Here is a 25,018-nt window from a genome sequence, read left to right on the forward strand (position 1 = left end):
CAAAAAAAGATATTAGATATTTTACATTGTGTGTGTGTGTGTGTGTGTGTGTGTGTGTGTGTGTGTGTGTGTGATATAAAAGTTACACTGGCACATCTATCTTCATTGTGTAAAGCCATTGACACTAATTTAGTTACAGGAATGAAACACAGAGACTTTTAAAGAGGAGCTGCAACTCATGATTTCTCAATGACATTCAAAAATGTCTCTGGAATAGCTTTCAGATGAATTAAGTCTGACCACATTTTAATATGTATCATAAGACAATGTTTTTCTTCATAGCTTTGCCATGATGCACTTATGGTTTTACATTTCAAAAATAAATGTAGCTCACAATATTCCACTGTTTTCGTCAAAATATGAATTAATGCAATTTCTTGTTTATTTTGCTGGGATAATACCTAATCTCTTTAAATTGAACACGGGTGTCTTGTTTCAGTGAAGTGGAGAAAGAGTTTTATTTCATAACATTACATTCAAGTTTTCCTCTTGATCGATCAGAGAATTGTTAATATCTGATTGTTTTTATGAAGGAATAGCATCCTGACCTGTAATTTGCCATTGTAGAGTTCTATAGAGAGGTAATCCTCAACACCTGCAGCAATAAGAAGAAGACCACTCCGTTTTCCGGTCTTGAAATGTAGTGAGAGGTGGAAGTTGGAGAGGTCTTGGATGGCATGTATCCTACAGAAACTGTCTCCAAAATAGGATGCTGTAGGGAACAGAAAACAGAGCAAAATCTTGTCATTTGGTGCATTTCATCGTTGCATTCACACACAAATCTAACAGTAATATTACACCATGGAAATGTGTCTACTTTGTCTTGATGAGCTGTGACACGTATGACCTAACATGCACTTGGATACTTCCAGCTGGACCAGCTGTTGCCTGTGCGAAAAAGAAAGGAGGCCAGAGAGATCTTCTGAATAGACCCGTATGTCTCTCACCAAGACGTTAGTCATTGTCCCATGAGACATTCACTGCTCCAAGTCCAAATTGGGGTTTCCCAAGCTTTGCACATTTGATCACCTGTCCGGTTTTGTTAAGCGATGTAGAATAAACCGGAAGTCTATGATTTCCCATATTCTTTCAAATTTAACTGGAGGACCTCCAAGGCAGTGGTTTCCAGAGGCTGAGCCAAGAGACATATCTCCTAAGAGCTTGTTTCACAAACACCCACTCTCACTTTGGATCAAAGGTCACATGTAGAAAAAACTTGCTGGGACTCTGAACAAGCATGCTAGTTAATAGACAAACGGCCGGCAATGCAGCATTTTCCCAACCTGGTTCCTGAAGGTTGTAGAAACAGTGCTATGGTGAACATAAACAACCAGCTCTAACCATAATATCACTGCGGGACTATTTGTTTAAGTGCTACACATCTGCACTGGTGAATGTTTCAACTCTTGTGCAGCTATCAAACTAAAATGGGACCGGTGAAATGTTATGTTTGGGCTGTGTTATATCACAGTGCATACATGGATAGCTATATTTAATTGGCCAGTGGTCATTTGGATATGAGATTTCCACAAACATTTCCATAACATATAGTGTGCAACACCTAATGTCTTGTGTTACTAAATCTAAGTGCATTTAGGGAGGAATGTGTAAATGTAACACTGTATCATCGCAGAGTTAGGCAATATGACAACAGCCAGATGAAGATATCAAGTAAGCCATTTTTTCTCCGCTTTGTGTCCATCCATTGCCATACAGCATATGCTTGCCTTGAGATAGCAGACCGGAATAGAGCACAAGGTGGAAGAAAATACATTTCTAAAATGGGCGTGGCGGAATAAGGTGAATTCTTAGTGTCTTATGTCATGCCACTACTGTAAATGATGTTAGCTCTTGTTGAGACAGTTATACACATAATTTCTAAATGGTCTGTTGACCACAGCACTAACTTCTGTTAGTCACGATTCATTGGACGTCACAAAGTAGCACAGACTGTATAATGCACAGTTTGTGGTGGTGGTTATTTTTGTATTGTTTTATATTGGTGCATAAGATTGTGCAATCAGGGCGGAAACAAAGAATGGCAGTACTGTATGGCCATAAACAAACACTAGTGTGGAAGTGGAAGGCGGGACAGGAGCCAATGAAACAGGAGTTTGTGAGCCGGAAAAAGGGGGGGGGGTAAGAGAGTCAATTGAATTGACAAAAAAAAAAGAAATCACAATCAGCTTTATGATCCTCCAGGCTCAGTTTTTCTTGGACGACTCTCTGAGAAAATTAGGATAAAATATGTGACTCCAAACTGGAGCCAAATCATTCAGCCCCCCAGTCTTTGCGGTTGGTGTAGAAAGCTAGCCACAGCTGGTGAGGAGGGGGAGGGGCTCTGTAACAACCGATGCTTTGCAGTGGCCATTCACAGGAGAATAGGTGACCAGACATGGTCCCCATTATCTGCCCCAGACGTCTACGAGAGAGACTTGTAGTGAACAGCGATGTCATCCGCGCAGCAGTGCGTGTATGTACTGTGCTGAAACAGCTGTTTTGTATTAAGGGCTGACAAACATCCAATCCAAGCTTGGCTATATGGTTCTGGAACCTAAACACTCATGCTGTGACAGTCAAGGGTTTACCTTTGTTTGAACTGATTGATAACACTGGCCTCCCCATCTGTGCTCGATGGCACAAGTGCAAAAAGTCACTGCGGGCCCCAGTGAAAAGTACTATGTGACATGCCATAACTTGTGAGTTACTGCTGTAGAGGGCCTCAGAGGACCCAGTAAAGGTCCAGGTTGTGCGGTGCAATGTCTGTGCTGGTGGCCATTTCTCTGGGAAACCATGTGAGTGAAATGAATGCAACAGCACTCTCTGTCTCCACTGAAAGGCTGCTAACCACACCCTAGTGAACACTGGCTTATTGTGAGTGTGACGTCCTAGGCACTTTAGAAAACGATGGATACCATGTTATGACTGGTCTGTGTTGCACTTATGATGTTTTAAGGCACTAGAAACCCATGAATGAATCTCCCCATTGTCAGTTAAGCCGCCTCTCTTCCTTCTTCCCTGCTCCCTACCCTTTGCTTTTTGTTTCTCAGACCGTCTGGAAAACACATGAGCATGCAGGAGCGGTACCATCAACAGGAAGCTGCAAAAGACTCCAGTATCCAGAGTATGCAGGCTTTCATAGTAGTGCTCATGGGTTTCAGATTGAGAGTGTGGGTTGTGAATTTGGATAGGTCTCTGCCCCCCTTTGCCTACTAAGGACTTGCTGGTCTTGAAAAAGAGTATTAAATAAGTATATGTAGTCTTTTAGAATGACCTTAAAGATGGCACTTTATTTCAGCTAGGCCTGCACTCTAAAATCCAATAGATTATGAAGGCAACATTGAAAGGATGTTCCAGTTCTTTCTCTTAAGGCCTGGTCAATAGTTCAAGAGTTCAAGTAAAATAGTGTAGAAAAAGGCTGCAATTATTCAAATAATTTAGATGTGGCAATGTCATCTTGTCAACAGCACAAAGATAAGTTGAAAAAAAAAAAAAAATGTTTATTCAAAGAATTTGATTATCCAAATCAAAACGTATGTTCCATCACTGACAGAAAACAATTCCCTAACAAAAACAGTCTCCATGGAAACTGTGACTGACCATTGATTTTTACAAACAAACCAGCTTTGATTGTGGCTCCAGTAAACTTGTCTGTATTTATAGTGGTAATACCGGTCTTTTTTGAGGCACTTGCCAATGCCAGTACACCACAAGGAGGACTGGATATAATTTTTCAAAGCATGTAATGATGTGGAGTTGGTGTCTCTTTTTATAGATATGACGTCAAATGGGTACATGATTGTGCCTGTCCAACAAGGTTCCACCATTTGCACTATAACCAAATCTGCATTTCCTATATCATTGAATGTATTTTCATAGGACGCTGAAAATAGCTTGTACTAATTTCACAGTAATTTTCACACCTGCTCTAAAAGAGTATGTTGTTGTGCGGTCACATGTGGTCGACGACTAGAGAGAACATACAGCACTGGCTTTGTCTTCCTACTGCACTGTTTCTTCATTTGGGGCCATTATGAGCCATTATGGCTATTATGGGGCATAATGTCATCCACAACATACAGTGGAGGTTCCCACATGATGACCCAAGTGTTGGCAGTCAGGAGGAGCTACACTCCCGTACACATGGCCTCTAAATCTGATAATAGTAACAAATCCCCCTATTTAGAGCCACTCTCCACAGTAAGGACATGGTACAATGCCAGCGTGCCATAGCTTGGGTGTTTTATAGAGCCCTGCGCTCTCTTTTGTGATCCCACCAGGGACTCATATTTACTACTATCTTGGAGCCAGACTTCTGTAGAACTGCAACACTGAGAGGAGAAACAAAACATCGTTCTTCTTGCCTTTCAAATTTACATACACCCTATCCCTCAGAGATTTGTGAAAGGAGTAAAGACAGTGAGAGAGAGAAAGAGAGAGAGAGAGAGAGAGAGACAGAGAGAAACAGGGAGAGAGAGAGAGAGAGAGAATAAAACATAAATATGGCTCCAGTATAAATTACATTGCATCTGGCCACCCCTCAGCTAATAATTAAATCTTTTCAGCTCTTTCATAAAAACGGACTCTGGGACATTGGTAAGGAAATGTCTTGCTGGAAACAATCCTGACTTTCCATATGTGGGAGACGCAAAGTACACCAGAGAGAGTTCAGCTGTGCAAAAAAAACACTCAGAGGAGACAAAGGAAAATTTGGAGACCTCTATTCCAGAAAGAAGAAGCCTCTGTTGTCTGTGATTGATTCATGCTGTACCAACGTACCATTCCAAATGAGAAAAGGGTTATAATATTTGGAGTCAGATTTTATGTTGTGCTGGAATGTGTTTGTGTGAGACATTGGGCATTAGCAACACATTCCAGACAGAAGCCGTTGCCTCTCTCTCTCTCTTGCTGTTCTTGTGCTCTTTTTCTTCAAAAGATTAAATGTCAGTCTTTGCCTCTGAACAGGAAACGGCGCAGGTCTGAGAGGTGAGAGGTGAGGAGCAAGCAGAGATAAAAAAAAAAAAACTGGGGCTCCCATATGGAAGACTAATCACAAAGCCCCCTTTTGTACTGCATCAGCTATTTCCCCAGTCCTGCATGTTGTAGCCCACTATTGTTGCCAATTCAAATATCAGTTGTTGGCACGTCCTGAACTTCATGTTGGATTTGCTATGGCTCATATCAGACTGGGAGAGCATGGGAGCCATTTAGTGGCCCTATGTGATCCTACGTGTTGACTCTGAACTTGACTCTGATTCGCTGCTGCGCTTTCCATGATGTTGAGTAAGGGGACAACACGATTCAGGTTCATCATACCTCAAAGAAAGGCCAATAGCCAGCAACATGCATGTGCTGGTTGTATGGTTTCATTCACCTCTTGACATTGTAGGAAAAACAGAAACCTCAACAGGGCTATTGTATAAGCCCAAAAGCTATGTGTACTTTATGACCAGGCAGTACAAAGAACATCTCTGTCAGGCATGGCAAACTACGGAAGCCGTCAACTGCCAAGGTCCCAGAGGGTGGGTCTGTTTAAATAATTCCCCCCCCAGTGACATCAGAAGAACCTGCTCCCCCTAACTCCAGGTTTTCCTCATTTTTAAAACTATTACACTAAACTATTGTAGAGAGCGAAGACAAGTAGATATCTGTGGTATTATTATTATTATCTTCCCTTATAAGTCCATATGAAGACAACATAGCACATTGCCTTTGATCTTATCCTTGTCCGAAGGGAGAATGAAAAGAAAGGTCCGGTGCTGACGGAGTCCAGGGGTCGTGAGATTGGATTTCCTTAAAGGCTCCAGACCTCAGGACACACATTCTCCATGACTAAACATTCAGATAGAGTTAAACTTGAAGATAAATGCCACTAACAACAGTAAGTGAGCAGCCACATTTAATTGAAAACATCTGCTTACTAACCATCTATGCCACATGAATGACGTGATTTTTTTTCGTAAACAGGACAATGCAAAGCTTTTTCCCCTTTTGTTTTTTTATTTCCCCAGTTGCTGGTGATTGGTCCGATAAATATCAGTTGGATGTTATACTTTCAATGGGGTGGAAAGTACTCAGTGAGAAAGAGAACGCTTTCCATTAATCAGTTCATGAATAGCAACATCTGGACAATTGGCCTCAGCGCCGATATGTTCCCCTGGACTAAGTTGGTGTGACTGTGGGCAGGCCAAAAGGCAGTAGGACACAAGGCCCTATTCTCTGCAACACCCTTGCTACAGCGCATGAGTGTGTGCAAAGACCAGTGGCAATAGAGTGAGAGTGCAAGAGGCCCCATAGCCAACTGGGCTCTCTCTGTACGTTAGTATATATTTCATCAAGTCGTGTTGCCGCTAAGGCCCCTAATGCTTTGCAGCTGAAGGAACACTGAAGGACCGATGCTGCTCAGCTTGACTCACTCACTCACTCGCGCGCTCGCCCATCCCCCTCAATATGTGGGTTTTTTCCATTTAGGGCCCTGGTGAATGCTTTACCAGCACATTTCTGGTCCCAGCAATAGTGAGTTTCCCCCCCAAACCTTCAATCATGGTGTTCACTACCCCCCCCCCCACACACACACACACACCCCCCCCCCAGCCTTCACCTCAGTAAGGGGCCACTCCACCCATTATTCCCTGCTGCTTGCGCCACCGTTTCCACGACGCTACCGTTTGCGGCCCCACCCAGGTCTGCTGGCGTGGTCTGCCATTTGGGAGACAGCAGGTCTGCCAAAGCCTCCCTGCTCTCTCTTCCATGGCTCTCGAAGCCCAAAATAAACAGCCCTTTCAAGGAAACCCTGAAATTCTACAACAGACTTAAACACCACTCAAATGTTCCACCCCTAAATTTACTTATTCATTACTTTTTGCGTCTTTTTTCTAGATGTATCAAGCCTAGACTGTGGTTAGTCTCAATTACCATGGAACATCTTTTGTCACAGTAAGCAATAGAGAAAACAAAAGCATCCATTAAACAAATGGACGTGAGATAGACTTTGTTTTCCATCTCTAGTGTGTGCTTCTGGTATCTGACTACACTGCACCACTGACAGCCTAAACAAAAGGCATCACTTGTTTTCTGATAAGTAAGCAGATGACTTTATAGTTTTACAAAGATCGTTGATCTAATTGTGCACAATTCCGCACAAAGCTAAACAGAGGGTTTAGTTACTTCTGGGTAGACTACAGCTTGCTGTTGTTTGTTAAGGAGTACCTAGTAAACATTTTCATGGCCCATTCCAACTAATGGTTTAAACATGTGGTTCCCACCAAGAGTTCCCCCTGGGGGAGAAGATGTTCAGCCTCTGTGCCATCAGTCATGAGCGGCGACTCCACACAGCACCCTGTCACACACACAGACACGGCACCGGTGTCCTTTGAACAGCCCCGGCGTTTTCATCTCCCTCACGACACATCTACCTCCTCTTTTAGATCAGTGTGTTTGTGTGCCGCAGTTCAGCCTCCAGAGGAAAGCTACACATAGGTTTTGTGGCGCCCATTGCATTTAAAAAAGAAAATGAGAAAAATATATTTCCCCTTTATTTGCATATCTGTGATAAGCATCACAAAGTGATTTAATTCTTTGCTATCTAAACAGCTTTTGCAGTGTTTAAGCAGATGTAATTACGAGCAATTGCACCTCATTGCCCGCAATTGTTTTCAGTGTTATCTCTTCATTCCATGCGTTTGAATTAACTGCTATCCTCTCGCCAACCACTATTCCCCTCTTTCTGACTGAGTGCAAACAGCTCTCAAGAGGAAACACACACAGAGTTTGCATTAAACCATGTCAGTAAACTCCAGACAGACCTCCTACATGCATCACTTTGAACTGGTCTGCCGTTAGTATGTTTCCGGTTTCTGAATAGCAACATACTGTATTTTGAATAAATGTTACAATTATGGTGAGATTTCTTAATTTATTTCTAAACTGAAAAATATGGCTTCATCTGTGTCTCAGCCACAGATGTCTGGTGAAAAATTGTCAGTGTTTCTGGGGAAAGCAAGATATCAGTCCCAAGCGGAAGACATCTTTGATGTTGTCATGGTATAATTATGTTCATGAAAGCAATTGAGTTTTGTGAGTGATTGCAGAGATCAATGATGCCCTACCTACAGATGGTTGGTGGAGATATTGGAATAAAGCACACATCTACGGTCACATTTTTACAAATGCCGCTGCAGACAGGTCTTCAGCTTGATTTAGATTTATGAGCACATTCTTCCTGCTCGTAGCGGCATGGCACGGCTCTTTTTCCCCCATTCCAGACAGGCTGTATTGACATTCCTGTCACTCAGAGATGAACAGGCATCCGTGTGCAGCAAACCTGACATCAATATATGATGAACGTTTATATACATAGAAGAAAAACTCATTGAGCTATTGAAATCTTGGAGACGTGGTTAAATTAGGTGTGTCTCCTGTGACTGCAGTCAATGTATTGGTAACATTACAGATCGGCATTGTGTAGCATGCACTCTCTCTTTCTCACTCTCTCTCTGTCGGTCTCTCTCTCTGCTGAGTCTGGCACAGATCTGGCCTTGTTGTGGCACTGTTGTATCCCCCCCCCCCTCTATGTCTCTTTCTTTCTCTCTCTCTCTTCATACCATCTCTCTCTCTTCACCCCCCCTTTCTTTGTGTCTCTCTTTCTTTCTCTCTCTCTTCACCCATCTCTCGCTCTCCCTCTCCCCACATCTCTCTTTCTCTGTTCTGTATTCATTTTTATGTGTATCTGAACACCCACTTATCAGTACTGCTGAGGGAGCCTGGCTTTGAATATTTTTGTTGCTGTTCCCCAAATGTCCGATCACCTCTTATTTAACTTAATTATGGACCTGCAGTGACATGCCTGGCATGAGCTCTGTCCATGCATGTATATTTATATTCCTGTGATTTGCATGCATTCTTTTATATAGTGTACATAATGTATATACCTTTTGTTAATAAAAAAACATGATGTATCTTCTGCTCCATCTTTATGCTTAACCAGCGTTTGCTGTGGAGACTGATAAGTGATAAGAGTTATGGATGTGACATGCGTATTCCCCCTTGCAGCTATTGATCTTCCTTCCTCACCTTTCCATCTTATTACAGGCCAATCTATCACACACCCTGCACACTGGATCTACCAGCCCACCCACCCCCCCCCCCCCCTGAACCCCACAGTCCTGGAGCAGGTCACATGTAATGATTTAGCAGACGTTACCCTGCACAAGTCTGTGGGGACACAGAAAGCAAGTTGAGTCAGCGTTCAATCATTGCTTTCCTACATTAGAACAGTGCTGAACCCCCCTTAAGTCTATCCGTAAATCAAGGTTGTGCAGGTGCAGCATCGTGAGATTCGCTAAAGCAATAATCAGGAAGGGGGAAAGCAGGCAGAATGTACAGGAGTACATCATTCTTCATGCATACCAATGCAGTGTATGAGAAAACCATATCATTTCAGTTTCACCGCAAAATGCTTGACCTTTCCCATTGGGATGTTTTTCCTTTCTCTTGAACGAGGGATACTCTGTGACATTCTGTTATTAGAGGGTTACATGGGGCAGCAAGGAGGAACTAACTATTTGGTGCTGTTCTCTCCTCATTAAAATCAAAGCAATACACTGTGTCCATAAACCGAGGGGGAGAATGAACTGGGGCCTCTACACCACCAGGCAGGGGAAAACTATCTGCAGATGTGCACAGTGGTGCTTCCCCTAAAAGTAAGCATACTGTCTAAACAAAGCCGTGAAGTGTCAATGACTGTGAGGATGTATGTGCCATATGTTTTGAATGTGCACATAATGTCCACTGATATTACTCCAGGGAGTGAAGTAGACATCATAGACACAAAGACAGACTTTAAATCAGAGACACTATATTTTCATTTTCTTTGACAGTTTGACAGTCAAAGCATAAAACAATGATTAACAGTAATAGGGAAAGTGACCCTTTGATGTTAATCTTCTGTCATTTATTCAACAGTTTGGAGTTACCAGAGAAGGTCTCATTCTTCCATTTAATTCATGGTGGTTTGTTTACAGTGAGGTCCAAAGCTGGGGTGGCTTTGGTGTTTTCTCAGCTGGGTGAAGGAAAAAACTTGTCCTAAACTTGTCCTTGAGTTGTCATTCATTTGCTGAGGCAAGCTCAAAAACAGCCTGATAGCTATAGGGATTATTCTAATTTTCGGTAACACTTTATAATAACTACACACAATTCATCATTAATTAAGTCTTTGTTACTTATTAGTTAATGGTTTGTTCATCATTAGTAATTTCTAATTTATCATCAGTAAAGCATTTGTTCACACAGTTATACATAGTTTTTTCATAGTAAATAAGCCTATATCTTAAATATGTTTATACATTATTGTTAATACTTAATAAATGATGCAATAATATGTTTTTGATTAAGTAATATTTCCATTATTTAACAGTTGTTACATACACATGCACTCATGCAAGAATGCATTAGTTAGAGTGAGGATACATATTTTATAAACCACTTCCTAATACTATAATTAATAATTAACTCAGGAGTTACAAATGGTTAGTTAATGATATTTTTTGAGCTCATCTAAAGTGAGGACGTTTTATGTCTTGCAACACATTTACAAATGAGTTATAAAGTTTACTCTTGCATTTATTCATTTAGCCGACACTTCACCCAAAGCGACTTACACATGTCAATGAAATTAAAGGGCAAGGCCACATTGGTGGACGCCGGGGTTTGAACCCCCAACTTTATGGGTTACTGCATGTTAACCCAGCTCCCTATCCACTACACTACCTCTGCCCAGTGGTATTACAACATTCAATTCAAAAATATAATATAGATATGCGTGTTTACTATGAACAAACCATTTTTAACTGTGTGTAAACATGATTTACAGATGAGAATTAATGTAGGAATAATGCTTTACAAATGAAGAATACAGCATTTAATAATAGTTTACAGATGTTTAATAACAGTGTTTAGTAGAAGAAAACAGAAAGTCTTGCATAGTTGTAGGGCTTTCTATCTGGGCCAAGGTAGCGTAGTGGATAAGGAGCTGGACTAGCATCCAATAGCCTGGAAAGATAGGGGTTCAATTCCCGGCTTTCACTGTTATGTCAATGGCCTTCAATTTAATTGACATGTGTACGTCTCTTGTCTGCTAAATGAATGAATGTGAATGTAATCTTTACAACTCATTTGAAAATGTGTTGCAAGGCATAGAAAGTCCTCACTTTAGATAAGCTCACAAAATATCATTAACTAACCACTTGTAACCCCTGAGTTAATCATGAATTATAGTATTAGGAAGTGCTTTATAAAATATGTATCCTCACCCTAACTAATCATTAGTGCATGTGTATATTGCATAATTGATTAAGTATTAACAATAATTCATAAACATATTTTAGATATAGGCTTATTTACTATGAACAAACCATTTATAACTGTGTCTACAAATACTTTATTTATGAGAATTAACATAGGAACAATGCTTTACAAATGATGAACAAAGCATTTTGTAATAGTTTGCAACTGGTTTATAATAAGAAAATTATTTCATTATAAGTGGTTGTTTCATTACTTATTAAGTATAAATCATGTACATATTTTTTGGATAGGCTTATTTACTATGAACAAACCATGTATAATTGTGTGAACAAATGCTTTACTGATGATGAATAATGAATGAACAAGAAATTACTAATGATGAACAAACCATTAACTAATAAGTAACAAAGGCTTAATAAATGATGAATTGTGTGTAGTTATTATAAAGTATTACCTAATTTTCTTCTGTTTTGTCAAACATGTAGAACAGGGGCAAGTTGATATAATGATGAAGTGTAGTTCAAAGCTATGCCTGTTGGAAATTGTTCAACTTAACATTGTTGCAGTGATACAAGATCGTAAAACACCAGAATGGTCAGCTTGGCTATCAAGGACATTCTTTTACTGTGTTTTTTTCACAGCAGAGCAGAAAACATCTCTCTGCAGAGTAAATTAAAAACAAACAACACAAGGAACCAATTTACAGGCTCTTTTAATAATATTAAAATTGTGTTTCACATTCCAGTGCATTTCAGTGTAGTTATGGCTGGACATGGCTGTTTGGGAGGACTGTGGTACCTTCATTGTCCAATTTGTCCCATCTCTCTCAGTGTTGTTTTGGTCCCTTCATGGAACCACATAAGGCAGCATTGATGAATCAGACTACATAGACACGCTATGTGAGAGGACTCATTAGCACTAATAGGGTGAATGGCCTAAGCAGAAATTTTAAACAGGTGATGTTTTTAGCCACTCTGGTGGCCGAGACTCATAATCCTATTCAATGTCTGGGATGTCTAAAGTAGCTAATACTCAGAGGAAAATGCTGTGCCCCTGATGGTCTCTTAAAAACAACCCCGTCCCCATGAAGACATGGAAAAAGCTCTTGAATGTTTGTAAAGAGTCATCAGTGTTACAAAGCACATTGTATATGTCTCCTTCCAGTGTGTGACATAACTACAATCACATGTGTGGGAGAATAAGTCTTGGACAGATTCATAGAAGTTTCTTTTGGCTCTCTGTTTGAAAAAAAGACATGCATTTCGCTGTGGTAAGAGAAATTCTACACTACACATTGTTGAAAGCACATGGGCTTTGTCTTGAAGGCGTCTGTTTTCCTCAGACAGTGGAAAGGCATTCCTTCAAGTTAGCGTTTGGATTATTTATTGCATCAGCCCGTCCCCTCCTCAAAGAAGAATTAGAGCTGTTGCAAGAACCGAGTCACTGCTTTGAGTCTCAGTGGATGTTCATTGGGAGCTGTTACTGAAACGCATGAGAAAAAAATCTATTCCACACACACACACACACACACACACACGCACAGTCATTCAAAACAGACTGGAAAAAATAAGGATGCTTATTCTAAAACTTATAGAGGAAAATCTATAAGTCCACCCCCCATGAGAGCCATGAGAATGTGAGGCTTGAGTATGTGAAATGATTGCATTTGAGTAACATCTGTTTTCCAGTGAGCTCCAAGTGAGTGCATATCTGTGTGTGAGGAGGCTTGATTGCATCCATGCGTAATTAGAAGCAGAGGTCCCGTGAAGCTGATCGTGGCTGGTGCAGTGTGTGTGTTTTTTTGTGTCAACCCCAGCAGAAGTGTAAAATAGTGCAACATAACTTTCTCTTTGCAAGCTCAGCACGGAGTGTCGAGCCATAGTCATGCATTAATGGCCTGATTTATGTTGCCTCTGAAGTAAGCACGAGGGAATGTCGTCTTCGGCCAGAGCAATGAATGCAGTCCCATTTTTATACTTTGCTTTATTCTCCACAAAATAAGAATCAGTGCACATCCAAGATCTCAGTTTGCATGCAAGTCGTATGTCATTGTTTCATAGAAGTGTTCATGTAGTCAGGAAAGCAGGAGTAGGATACCATGGCAATAAAGCATTGGCACAACTGGTTCAAGTAAAGTTGTTATTAAATCAACAATGAAAAGTAATGGCAATATATCATTACACAATAATACCGCCCAAAAGATTTAGAGACGCAGATGCCTTTTACACCTCGTCCACCAGTGTTGTGACAAGGTATAAACATTTAATTGAGCCGACATTATGTTATCATAACCTAATTAATAAAGTGTGAGTTATTTCACAATGCATTAGAATACAAGATGGCCTCCAGGCTCTCCTAGTCTGAAGCCTTGTTATGATGGACGCTCATGTGTTTACCAATGTGTGAATGTTGGAGAGAATTCCTCGGGAAGGATGCTTTGACGGAGAAAATTTTTAGGGCCATCTTTCAGCAGCAGAAATGACAAGCAGAGATGGCGTGGGATGAACTGTGACCACAGGGCCGCAGCACCACCCCTCACAATGCACACACACACACACACACACACACACACACACACACATGACAGTATCAGACCACCAAGCCACAGCCACACTCCAGCTCTAACCACAGGTTCACAGCTACACATCTGCACAGCCGCCAGCAGACGAAGAGTGATGCCGAAACACGACATGGGTGTTGAGCGCTCAGCTCACACATCCAGTGGACATGCAACTGTAGTTTCAGTGTGTGTGGCAGGAATGCCGAAGTTTAATTGGAAACACACATACCGTACATAGTTCTATTTGTTCAATTCGTTTTCAAGAAACATCTCAGGGTCACAACCAAAGTAGGGTTAACAAATCAAATTTAAAATGATCACTCATTTTAAAATCAATTGATTTAATTTGTTTAAAAAACTCATCCTGCGCCTCTTCTTTCGTGACTTCTGCCTTGTTGCACCTGGTGCTTTTATCTTCCTATGCATCTGTGTTTGCATTATGTCTTTGGCCCCAGGGCACACACACCGCTGCCTGTATGTGTGAAGGCGCATCCTAAAAAGCCTAAGTTGTCCTCTTACAACACACAGCTAAGTACAGACATTAGATATGCATTCCCTCTGAGTATACCTAATGGAAATGAAGCTATAGTGGAGCTAGAGAGCAGGCCTTCTGTTCCAGTCAAACTCACAGCGAGGCTTTCGTCTGGGCCTCAGGGGTGGTCCTTTCTCCCGGTGGAGCTTCAGGGCAGAAAGCAGTGGGCCTAAACACCCCGATCACCAAATGAATGCTCATTTTGAGTGATTAAGTGGATGCTGGAGTCAATTAAGCCATTTGGTGCGAGTGGGTAACACAAACAGTCTTTACTTGAGTGTGGCATCAAGGCTCTTTGAAGAGAGAGTGGCCACGCAGCTAGACACGCGCAGTTCCCTCTAACAGCCCCGCTGCTCACATGTGCGGAATGTGCGCTCTGTTTTTAAGCACACAGCTTTCGCCCGGGCTCCTTCATGCCAAAACGTTTGGGGCGGTTTCTGTGCTGCTGCCCTGAGAAGAAAGTTTCTTTTTTTACTTTTTATGAGGCGAAGGGCGAATCCACCTCAGACAGGAGGGGCTGGGCCAGGCAGGGTGTGAGACGCGAAACTGCACCGAAAAAGCAAACAAGCCGCACAAAAGTTATTTTTCACGGGACTACCGTTAAAAAAGGGCCTTTGTGCTGACTAAACCTGTGAGCTTCTGGTTTCTGGCCAACAACTCACTCCATTAAAAAAAAAAATGAGAAAAAGAGGTGTCAGAATCAATGGATGGCCCAAGAATAAAAAATGACTAAGGGTGTGTTGGAACAAATGTTTATTGTAGCATAGTAACCAGTCAGAATATTTTTTACTGTGACTACTGGACCCATGTTCAGACAGTGCTGGACTGAGGTTCAGGGCGTTGGTTGTATTTCCAGTGTATCATATCCTTCTCTGCATGGTAATGACATATGGACATTTGGTAATATAATATTCAACCCAAACAGTTTTCAGAATCTGACAAATCTATCAACACCAGTCATCTTCGTGTCAAGAGGTTTTAAGTAAGATGGATAAATATATTCATGAGGGTCCTGATGAGTGCCTCCTGGGCTGTGTTTCTGCTAAGAGATATTTTTTTTTTACTTTCCCATGTTCCCTTAGTGCTCTCTAGATCGTTCAGACTCTGTAAAGCTATTTCAATTGCTTTGGCCACTCAACAAATGAAATGGAATTGTATTAAGGTATATGCATTCATAAAGGTATGCGTTTTAAGTTCTCCAGTCTCATCCAGAAAGCGGATGAAGTACATCCTACTTTTAAAAAGAGTTCTGTTCCATTCTCATACCAAATCCTATAATGCAGTCCTGACCTCAGAGGACACCTATCTTGTATTGTAATATGTATTGTCACAATATACACTAATGGATACAGTGAATTCTACCAATCCCAAGACCAGTTAAAGAATGCATTCATTATGGCCACTAAACAGTATGGCTTTAGAGGAGATCGCATATGTTCTTGGCTAGGTCCACTGTAGTTTCAGGAGTCACTGTTTGGTGCCATTTTTCTGAGCAGTATTCTTGAAAAGTAACAAATAGTTCAATGTTTGAACTCCAAAGTAGAACTATTTGGAGTTAAATGTTTGAACTCCAAAGTATGTTAGCTAGAACAAATTGACAGCTAGAAATATGGATTTATAGATTTCATTGTCATTGCATTCATTGCACTCTATGAATAACACATGTGCCCACAATATAGAAGGCGGTCTACTCCAAGAACCTGTGGTTCAGCTAAAAATAGCACACTATAAGGTCCATTTACCAGGTTGACCCTTGCTTCCCCGACAAATGGATGCCGCAATTCAAACTTAGCACGCAGCGTTGGACAAGATGTGTGGTTCTGTGTCACCAAAAGTCATCAAGTCAATGTAGCATGCCAAAGTTGACAAGGCATAGCAGCGCAGCCAGCTACTGTCACTGCATCAACACTAATCATTTCCCGCTGTATCTAGGGTCCACACTTCTGAACAGAACTCTTTCTTTTATTCTATCTCTTTCTTTCTTTCTTTCTTTCTTTTTTTCTTTCTTTCTTTCTTTCTTTCTTTCTGTCTTTCTGCCTTTTTTCTTTCTTTCCTCAGTTATGACAATTCACAATTCCCTTCATAGAGTCAACCACAGTGTTCCTGGAATTTAAAGCAGTTTACTCAGAGCCAGATGTCAGGTAACGCCTGAACTTGGTATATGGATTATGTTCCACTAACATATGAAGAGCTTTTCATTTTCCTTTAGGACTTTCTGTAAGTGTGATGACTAAAACATATGAAGGTGAAGTACATGCCGGGGTCGACAGAACATTCGACAAGACAAGCTTATTCCACAGGATGGTTTTATAAGCCTTTCTTTGTGCCTATGTAGATCCAATATACTTTGATACCAAACGTTTGAAAAAAATCATCACACCAAGCTGAGATGAAAAGGTTTCCTTAGTGGTAAGAAGAAGACTCAATCCAAATTCATGAAAATGAGTTTTGTGAAAAATGATGATTTTGGTGGCATGTTGCCTTAGGCCCATGTAGTCTATTTAATACTTCATGGCCCACCACCCCTCAGCACAACTTGGGCTAATGAAGGCATTGCACTTTTTGTGCTGACCTGGTTGTCTCCAGAACTTAATGTCAGTTATAGCTGTTTATGAAATGAATGCAACAGCCTACTATATATCCTTTAGAAGGATTACATCTGGACATTCCATTCATTAAGATGACTTATTGGTTAAGTAATTAGGCTCAGTACCTATAGCATAGGACCTATAGACATTTAAAGCAACACTGCAGCAATTTGAGATACTTTATGAGGACCTGTATTTGTAATATGGTCATGTGTCGGACAGGTAAGTAACTGTGGTTCCAGATAGCTGTAAGTAAGGGATAATGTATTGTTCACCGGTAATTATCAGAAAATAAGTCCCGACAGGGAGAACAGAACCCCGACGCGCAGCGGAGGGGTTTTGCTTCGACCTGAAGGGACTTATTTTCTGATAATTACCGGCGGACAATACATTATCACACTTATTACACAGCTACTTGCCAAAACGAGAAAAGAAACCTAACACAATGAATCTTTAAAAATGATTTTGCTACCGTTTCGTGTCTTCCGCTGACAAAATAAATAGTTCGCCACACAGATAGAACTTGACAGTTTCAGGTGTTGCGTGGCAACGTCTTACTAGCTTACTTTCCCTTTCAATGAAATTCCATTGCAATAAGCGAACGGAATTCTTGCGGAGGGATATGAAAGACGTTAATCAACCCGTTGCCATTGACAGCGGTGATTATATACTTTGCCGGTGATTTATATAGATTTAACATATAGGCCCGAACGTTGGGAAGGCCCATTCATGTTAATGGAACTTTCTGCAGCACTCTGAAGAGCCGTGTAATAAAGGTTATTTATTACACGGCTCTTCATAATGCTGTAGAATGCTTCATTCACTTGAATGGGCCTTCCCAACGTTTGGACTCGGAGGTCTGGTAATTCTGTTTAACAGACCGTTGCTATGTGTAACAGACTGCCGTCAAGGAAAATGGGTTTTGTGCTTCTGATTCATGTCTTTCATATTCCGCGAGTAGTTGGTTCGCTTGTCGCAATGGAAAGTTGCAACAGCAAGTAATACATTGCCACACAACACCTGAAACTTTCAAGTTCCATTTGTGTGGCGAACTATTTGTTTTTCTCAGTGGAAGCCACATAACGGTAACAATATTATAAATAATTTGAAGTTTCTTGACTTCTTGATGCAGGATAATGTATTGGTCACTGGTCATCATAGGAAAAAAAGTCCGAAGCAAGACCCCTCCGTTTTCGCGTCGGGGTTCTGTTCGCCCTGTCGGGACTTATTTTCCGATAATGACCAGCATGACAATACATTATCCCATTATGTTCTGTAGTTTGGGCTGGACCAAGTGAAAGCACGGTCAGAGGCAGAACACTGACTTCACAACATCGCCAACAATATCGGCAAAAGAAGCTAGTTCGCATTTTAGCAGGCTTCGATCAGTGGCACCTGGGCTGTTGATGATGTTAGTTGTTTTTGGATGTATTTTAGGTAGGTAGTTAGCTGTCTACTTTGAAATGAAAACTAAAGCGAGATGTTTTCATAGTATTTCCTGCAGATGTATGACATTGGACACATGAGGATATCCTATATCAACCCCATGGACTGAAGTGCCACGTTGCTTTTAACAGTGGTACTACCAATGGTATTTGATGACACCATTAAAACTATGGTGAATGTTTATTAGTCAGGGTCCAATTGAAATTTATACTATGGCTTTTGGATTGTGGCTCAATGATAGCACTGACTGAGAGAATACTGATGTAGCATAGTTTTCATCATTGCTGTACAGCTGTTATACAAAGCTACAGCATAACTTTGGATGTTACGTTAGGACACTAAATGCCTTTAAATACCTCCTGTATCTCCAGATGCAACATACATTAATAATTGAGTTGCTACAGATGACTGGGCATAGACTAGAGCTTGTGCTATATTTAAAAAGTGACGCAACTATGGTTTGAATGGGGACCACTGAGAATGAGAGGGTCTGTCGACTCCCCAAATTAGCGTTATGTGATTCTGACCTCGGCACAGGCCAGACGGCCTTCACTTTCAGCTGCAACAGCAGCTCAACAGTAGACAGCTTCTTCCGTTGGATATTTGGGGCCTTTCGTGACTGAGGGATGACGACACGGCTGCACATAACGGCATCTGGATGTGTGTCCATGGGAGCCGAGCCCCCACCATTCACTGGCTCTCGGGACCCACTCTGACACACAAAGCTGGCATTGCTCCCTCTCTCTCTCTTTCTCTCTCTCTGTCTCTAGCTCTCTCTCTCTGTCTGTCTGTCTCCCTCTGTATCTCTCTCTCTTTCTCTCTTGCTGCTCATTGTGGCTATATTTATCCAGCACTGGTTTCAATTTTGTGAGCTGCCCCAGGCCTAGCCCATCTCAGGACATTTGATTCTCTCCCCAGGGGGCCTGGACCATGAAGAACCCTGGTCACAAATTCTTCATAACACTTCATGTCTGACAGAGGCTGATAGGATAAGAGTTAACTCTGACAAGACTATTGACAAGGCTTCGCTCCCTGTTGAAAATACTCTCTCAAATTCCTCTGCCCACTTAGATCCGGATTGTGCCAGGCTGTGTCTTGATGAAGGGATATCCGTATTTCAACCAGTGGGGAGAACAAAGAATATTTGTTTTAAAGTGTATAAAAACAGTTGGAACCTGGGTGGACATGCTCAGCAACTAAAAGACTTTCAGTGCAGACATAGACAAGAAAAAGAGAATACCCTAGAGATATGTACTGTGCATTCCTTTCATAAGCTAAAACCTTCCAGCATTTTATGGGAGAGAGAGACAGATCAACCCTAAATGATTGTCCGTAGTTTCTTGGAGCCACAGACCATGTTTATTTTGCCGAGAAGAAAAATGGAGGTGGTTTGTTTCTAAAGCTCGCGGCAAAGGAGCTGGTGCTCTGTCACAGAGCGTCTCTGATGTCTCCTTCCCTCCCGGTCCGACCGTCTCATGACTCTGTGACTCATCACTCCTCCCCTGGGTTTCCACCCGCGTCCAGTGGCGGCGGATCTCAGGCACCCCTGAATTGCCCTTCATTAGTCACTAAACCATGTGAACCACCACAAAAACCACCCCTGCCTCAGAGAGCTTTTTACAGCACTCCCCGTTACCAAGCAACAAAAACACGGAATTGCCTTATCATTATGTACAGATGGGCCTATGTCATATTTGTCATCCAAACATTGTGACTTCTAACATGTCTGTGCTTCTACACTTGTGTTTGAGAGCTTTTTTAGGTTCATTTGTGAATCAAGACTTAAAACGGTTTCCAATGAAAGCACTTGCAATAGATAAAGAATCTTTCTCAAATACTTATAATGGTTACCATAAAAGATACAATCAATTTTTTTCTCTAACCAAAATACTTGACTATATAAGGAGACTAAGTAAAAAATGCACCTAAATTAAAATGTAGCCATACTACAATTGCTAAACCAGATGCAAGAAAGACAAATAACTTTAAACATATTTAGAAATAAGATAAGGAAATTAACATTTTACAGCTCAGTGATGTTATCTACCTAAAACAATATGTTACAAGCTGATATCTCGGCTGATGTTGGTCTTCATTTTCAACAGTCTATTGAAAAAAAAAAAAGTCAACTCCTTAGCAACAGTCTCATGAAACGCTCCAGATCTTTTTTTCTGTCACACATTGCCTCACCATATAAGAAGCAGTGGAAACAACTGTGCTTCATGCATAGTTTCTTCACATTTAAACATATTTTTTCTCTGAGTGTGTGTGGAGTTCTCTGAAGCTGAAGTTTCCATCAGAGCATTTCTAAAGAATTCACATCAAAAATGAATGTGCTGGAGAACACAGACTGCTCACTGACTCGCATTTCCATTTTTGGGACAAACCAGGACGTAACTTTTCAAGAAAGCAAACATGGTGTGAGACATGGCTGAGGGTTGCCAAGTCAAAGCTCTTTCATTAAATATGCACAAATGGCACCTTCCAAATATACTAGACAATGATACCTGACAAGTAGGTGTAGCTGGCAGACAACATAGTGTTGGGATGATGGCAAAAGGCTGCTCTTTCAAGTGTACATTTCTATAATAGCATAGCAAGCTCAGGTCAATTATAGCCTTTATGTCCCCTTTTACAATGATACTCATGTTATTCTGACTGAGAAAGAGAGAATGCCGGTCTGGCTAAAGGGTTTCGCTTTGGATGGATGTTGACTTAACTTAACTAACACAACAAGATACACAGCATAGCCACATACCACAGTCTGACCGTTGACCTCTACTCAGGACATTGACACGTTGTGTAAGATTGTGACACCTCACATGTGTGGGTTCACCTACCCCAAAATGGGAGCTGTGAATGCGGCCAGGATGTTAGTATTCCCGTGACCTGAGCAGAGGTTAGCACTGAATAATGCACAGGCAACCGGCTAACCGTATTTTAGATGCTAGAGCTAGCATCTATGCGTCTCCGTCCGACCAGCTTTATGATGGATCTTTATGTTGGTGTTTGCCTCTGGCCACTGCCTGACAGGACATTAATAAATCAGGACAGCAGCTGAAGACAGCTCATAGTTGAGGTCCAAAGCTGTCGGGATTAGAACAGGAGGCTTCTGCCCTTCATTAAATCACTCTGCATTGATTTTTGTTCTTTTTACGAAGCTACAACTTCCATATGATTTTGAGAAAAAGGATTATGGTTGAGTGTGAGAAAGACCTCCAATACTACATTTATCCAGCAGAGGGCCGTGATAAAAATGGTCCTTATACTGGGATACTTCTCAATTACGTCAGACCCAAGTACCAAGGGAAAAAAACATACTACACAAAAAAACGGAACTATGTGGTGATGTAATTAAAGAGTTGTTAACCGAGTACATGAAATGAGAGCATAAAGCATGTTTGGATAAATACAGTCATCTACTGACAGAGTGTATTTGTGTGCTTTAACCCTTACCAAAGTAACAACGAATGCCACCCCCCTGGTTAGTTTACAGTACAGAGCATACTCAAAACATCTCCGAAGCATGTAGCAGACCATCAAACATTGCTTTTACAGTCTCGTCCATCTATGTCCACTGTTGATACTGCCTGGGAAGGTTGTAAAAGAGGAGTCTAATCTCATCAATTTCCTAAAGCTAATATTGTCTCTATTAATCTCCCTTCCAGAAGGCCATAGTAACTATGTTTGCTCTGCTCACTTCAGAAGCTCACACCAGCTCCTTGTATAGCTTCAAAAACTCTTAGACGCGCCTCAGCTGAAATCACTATTTATTTATAGTGTTGCCAGGGTGACATAATAGACCTGAGAAGATGTGTTCTGTCTGGAGATGCAGAATCCCATAAGAGGAAAATGAGGGCACAAACACATTAACAAACATGCCGTTCTCTCTGAAAATGCAGTTCTTGCGAGGAGCTATTGAATATTGAATGATCATTCGCTTGCTTTATTTTTCTAAACATGCCATTAAGCCCTCTGCATAGCAAGACTTTCTCAGTTTTTCAGTGAATGTGTTGTGATCTGCTTCAAATGTGGAATTGGAAATTGGATTAGGAATATACTGACTTGCCATCCAACGCAATTCCCTATCAATAAAAGGTTGAAATTAAACATACTGTTGGATCTCAACCTTCTTCTCTCGTGAGGGTTTTGGGCTGGTGTATGTCTCCTCTGCACACATCCTGACACTGAACCACGCCCAGTTTGGCCGAGGGATGGATTAGATGTTAGAGCGTTACAGCCGACTGCTGTCCTCACTAGGTGGCGGGAGCCGCAGCACAGATGGAGTCCTGCTGCTCTCGGTGATAGAAGGCCGAAATGTAAACATGGCACAGGAAGTCAGGTCGGTTTTTACAAACATTCCAGGTAGCTCACAGCTCAGCTCAGCAGTGACCATTGGCTGCTACTGATGGATCATGGCGGGCTGAGAGGCTGGGGCTCAGGGTATGGGTGGGGATAGGGGTGTCCCCTCACAGACACAATGAGAAAGACACATGTGGTTCCCATCAGGAGCTAAGTAACAGGTCAATAGGTTAGCCAGCAGTGCTCATGGGTGGTTACCACCACGTTTAAAAGCTGTCTGACAATTGATTCAACCTCCCACTATAGAACTTACTTTTGTAATGGGTTACACATAAGGAAAGAAAAATAGCTCTTTCTCTATCCCTCTTTTTGATGTGGTTAAAGTGGTTACTCTCATGATAACTGACATGATGCAGTCCTTGGGAAGTTCAGAGAGGAGGAATCGTCAAATATGGACAAATTCAAGGAGTGGCTGAGCATGCTAACATTCTCACCGACCGAAACCTGGTCCAATCTCCCTAGCACACAGCAAATCACACAGCTTTGATCCCATGCCAGGGAGAAGATCTGAGCGGCCAGTCGCTGTCCAGAAGAGCTTCTGCTCCCCAGCGTGCTAAGTGAGAGCATTCTCCTAAGAGCTCGCCTATTTTGAAGATCAGAGGCTCACGAAGGAAAATAAGTCAATTGAAAGAAAAAAGAAAGTGAGCAACAGGAAACACGGCTAAACATCTGCACAAAGAGGAGCCCATCCCTGCCAAAGTGCCATGTGTACAGTCTTGTGAGGGATCCAATGAGCCCTGAAAGGCATCTCTTCATTCCCCACGTCTTATTTAGGGCAAAGCTGTTTGGCCAGCACCAACTTCCCTCCCAGACACAGCAGATGCCAGAGACATCCCCCCACCCCCCGGCCACCACCACCACCACCACCACCTCAACTCCGCGAGAAACTCCTGGAAGGAAATGCATTTAACAAGTGAAGTGCTGCCGATGCATCTGAAATCTCGCGCAGCACTGTAGGCTCATTGTCTGAGACCGGCAAGCTTCCCCCAACCCCACACCCTGACCCCCCTCTCCCACCTTCCTTGAAGACTCGCTGCCTTGTGTGAGCCCTATAAGAGCTCCGCTCACCCAGCTTGCTCGCTCCCTCACTCCCTCCCTCTCTATCTCTCTCTCTCTTGCGCTTCTCCCTCATGCGTCCGTTCTCTCATCCTCTCTGAATGAGTCTTTCACAGCGAGCAGAAAGCGGCAGACCTCAGTTCACCTTCCCGCACCTAACTGCCACACAGTGCTCAGTGACGGCCCTCCCACACACGTCCCTGTAAAAACCGGGCTGTGGCGCCAGCAGCAGCAGCAGCAGCAGCAGCATACTGACATAGCTCAGTGTTCTCCTCAAGACTCCCACTGAAGGCTCTGCCTGAGGCCAGTTCTAAACTCCCTCGCAGTCTCACAAATGCAAGAACCGTATACAAGAGAGACATATCTGACCCAGATGCATGGAAATATTGCTGGTAAGGAGGAGGGGCTGGGTTGGGGTTGAGGGAACAGAGTCTTGAAGTTGATTTGGTTTGAATGGGGTGCTCCAGGAATCTGAGATGACCGTAGAGGACCCCACTCTCCAAAAAAGCCTCTGCCGCTCTGACAGGTTGGTTATTAATAGATGGAAGTCTGATTTAGAATTCTTACCTCCATGGCCGGGATCCGGCAGACAGAGCAGGGCCAGGAAGGCGCACGCTAGCGAGGGCAAGACTCTCATGTTACCGGTGCAGCCCGACTCTCGCTGTCCATTCAAAGCACTGCCTTCCAGTTTGGGACCTGAACAGCCCTGCAACTCATTCTCATGGAAGGGGTTGGGCAGAGGGAGGGGAGGCCGGAGTGTGTGACGCCCTACAACCCCCCAAAAAACTTCAGGAAAGCCTCCACCTCCAGCCCCAGCAACATGACGCCCCTGCACGGGGAAAAAAATCATGCATAGCCCTGCCCTTCTCTCTCTCTCTCTCTCTCTCTCTTTCTTTCTCTCTCTCTTTCTTTCTCTCTCTCTCTCTCTTTCTCTGTCCCTCTCTCTCTCTTTCTCACTATCTTCTCATTCACTCAAATTATACACTTTAAGAAGTCATCTTTAACTCTGCCATGCTGTCACCCTCTCACGGTCCTCTCATTCCCTCTAATTACATACTTGATGAGGATGAAGGAGGGTTTTGTTTCTCATACTAATTGATGCCGCCTCTTTCTCTACTCAGAATAAAGAATGTGACTCATGTACTGGTTGTCCTGGACACCCCATGTAAT

The 25,018-nt window shown here is 42.2% G+C and overlaps 1 protein-coding gene across 1 annotated transcript in view; it reads right to left on the bottom strand.

Annotated features, from left to right (window-relative positions):
* cspg4 (chondroitin sulfate proteoglycan 4) overlaps positions 1–24,534 on the bottom strand; it is a 41,552-nt gene extending 17,018 nt beyond the window's left edge. The window contains exons 1-2 of the mRNA XM_076269394.1: positions 24,416–24,534; positions 549–712 (exon numbers count right to left, since the gene is read on the bottom strand). Coding sequence (XP_076125509.1) covers positions 549–712; positions 24,416–24,485 — 234 coding nt within the window. The 5' untranslated portion in view covers positions 24,486–24,534. The remainder of the gene's footprint in view (positions 1–548; positions 713–24,415) is intronic.
* Between the last annotated feature and the right edge of the window lie 484 nt (positions 24,535–25,018).

This window comes from Alosa pseudoharengus, unplaced genomic scaffold (genome assembly GCF_046254945.1).
Source record: "Alosa pseudoharengus isolate Yale_2024_CS ecotype anadromous, Long Island Sound unplaced genomic scaffold, YU_APseudo_1.1 YU_APseudo_1.1_scf_10, whole genome shotgun sequence".
In the NCBI taxonomy this organism is placed as follows: domain Eukaryota; kingdom Metazoa; phylum Chordata; class Actinopteri; order Clupeiformes; family Clupeidae; genus Alosa; species Alosa pseudoharengus.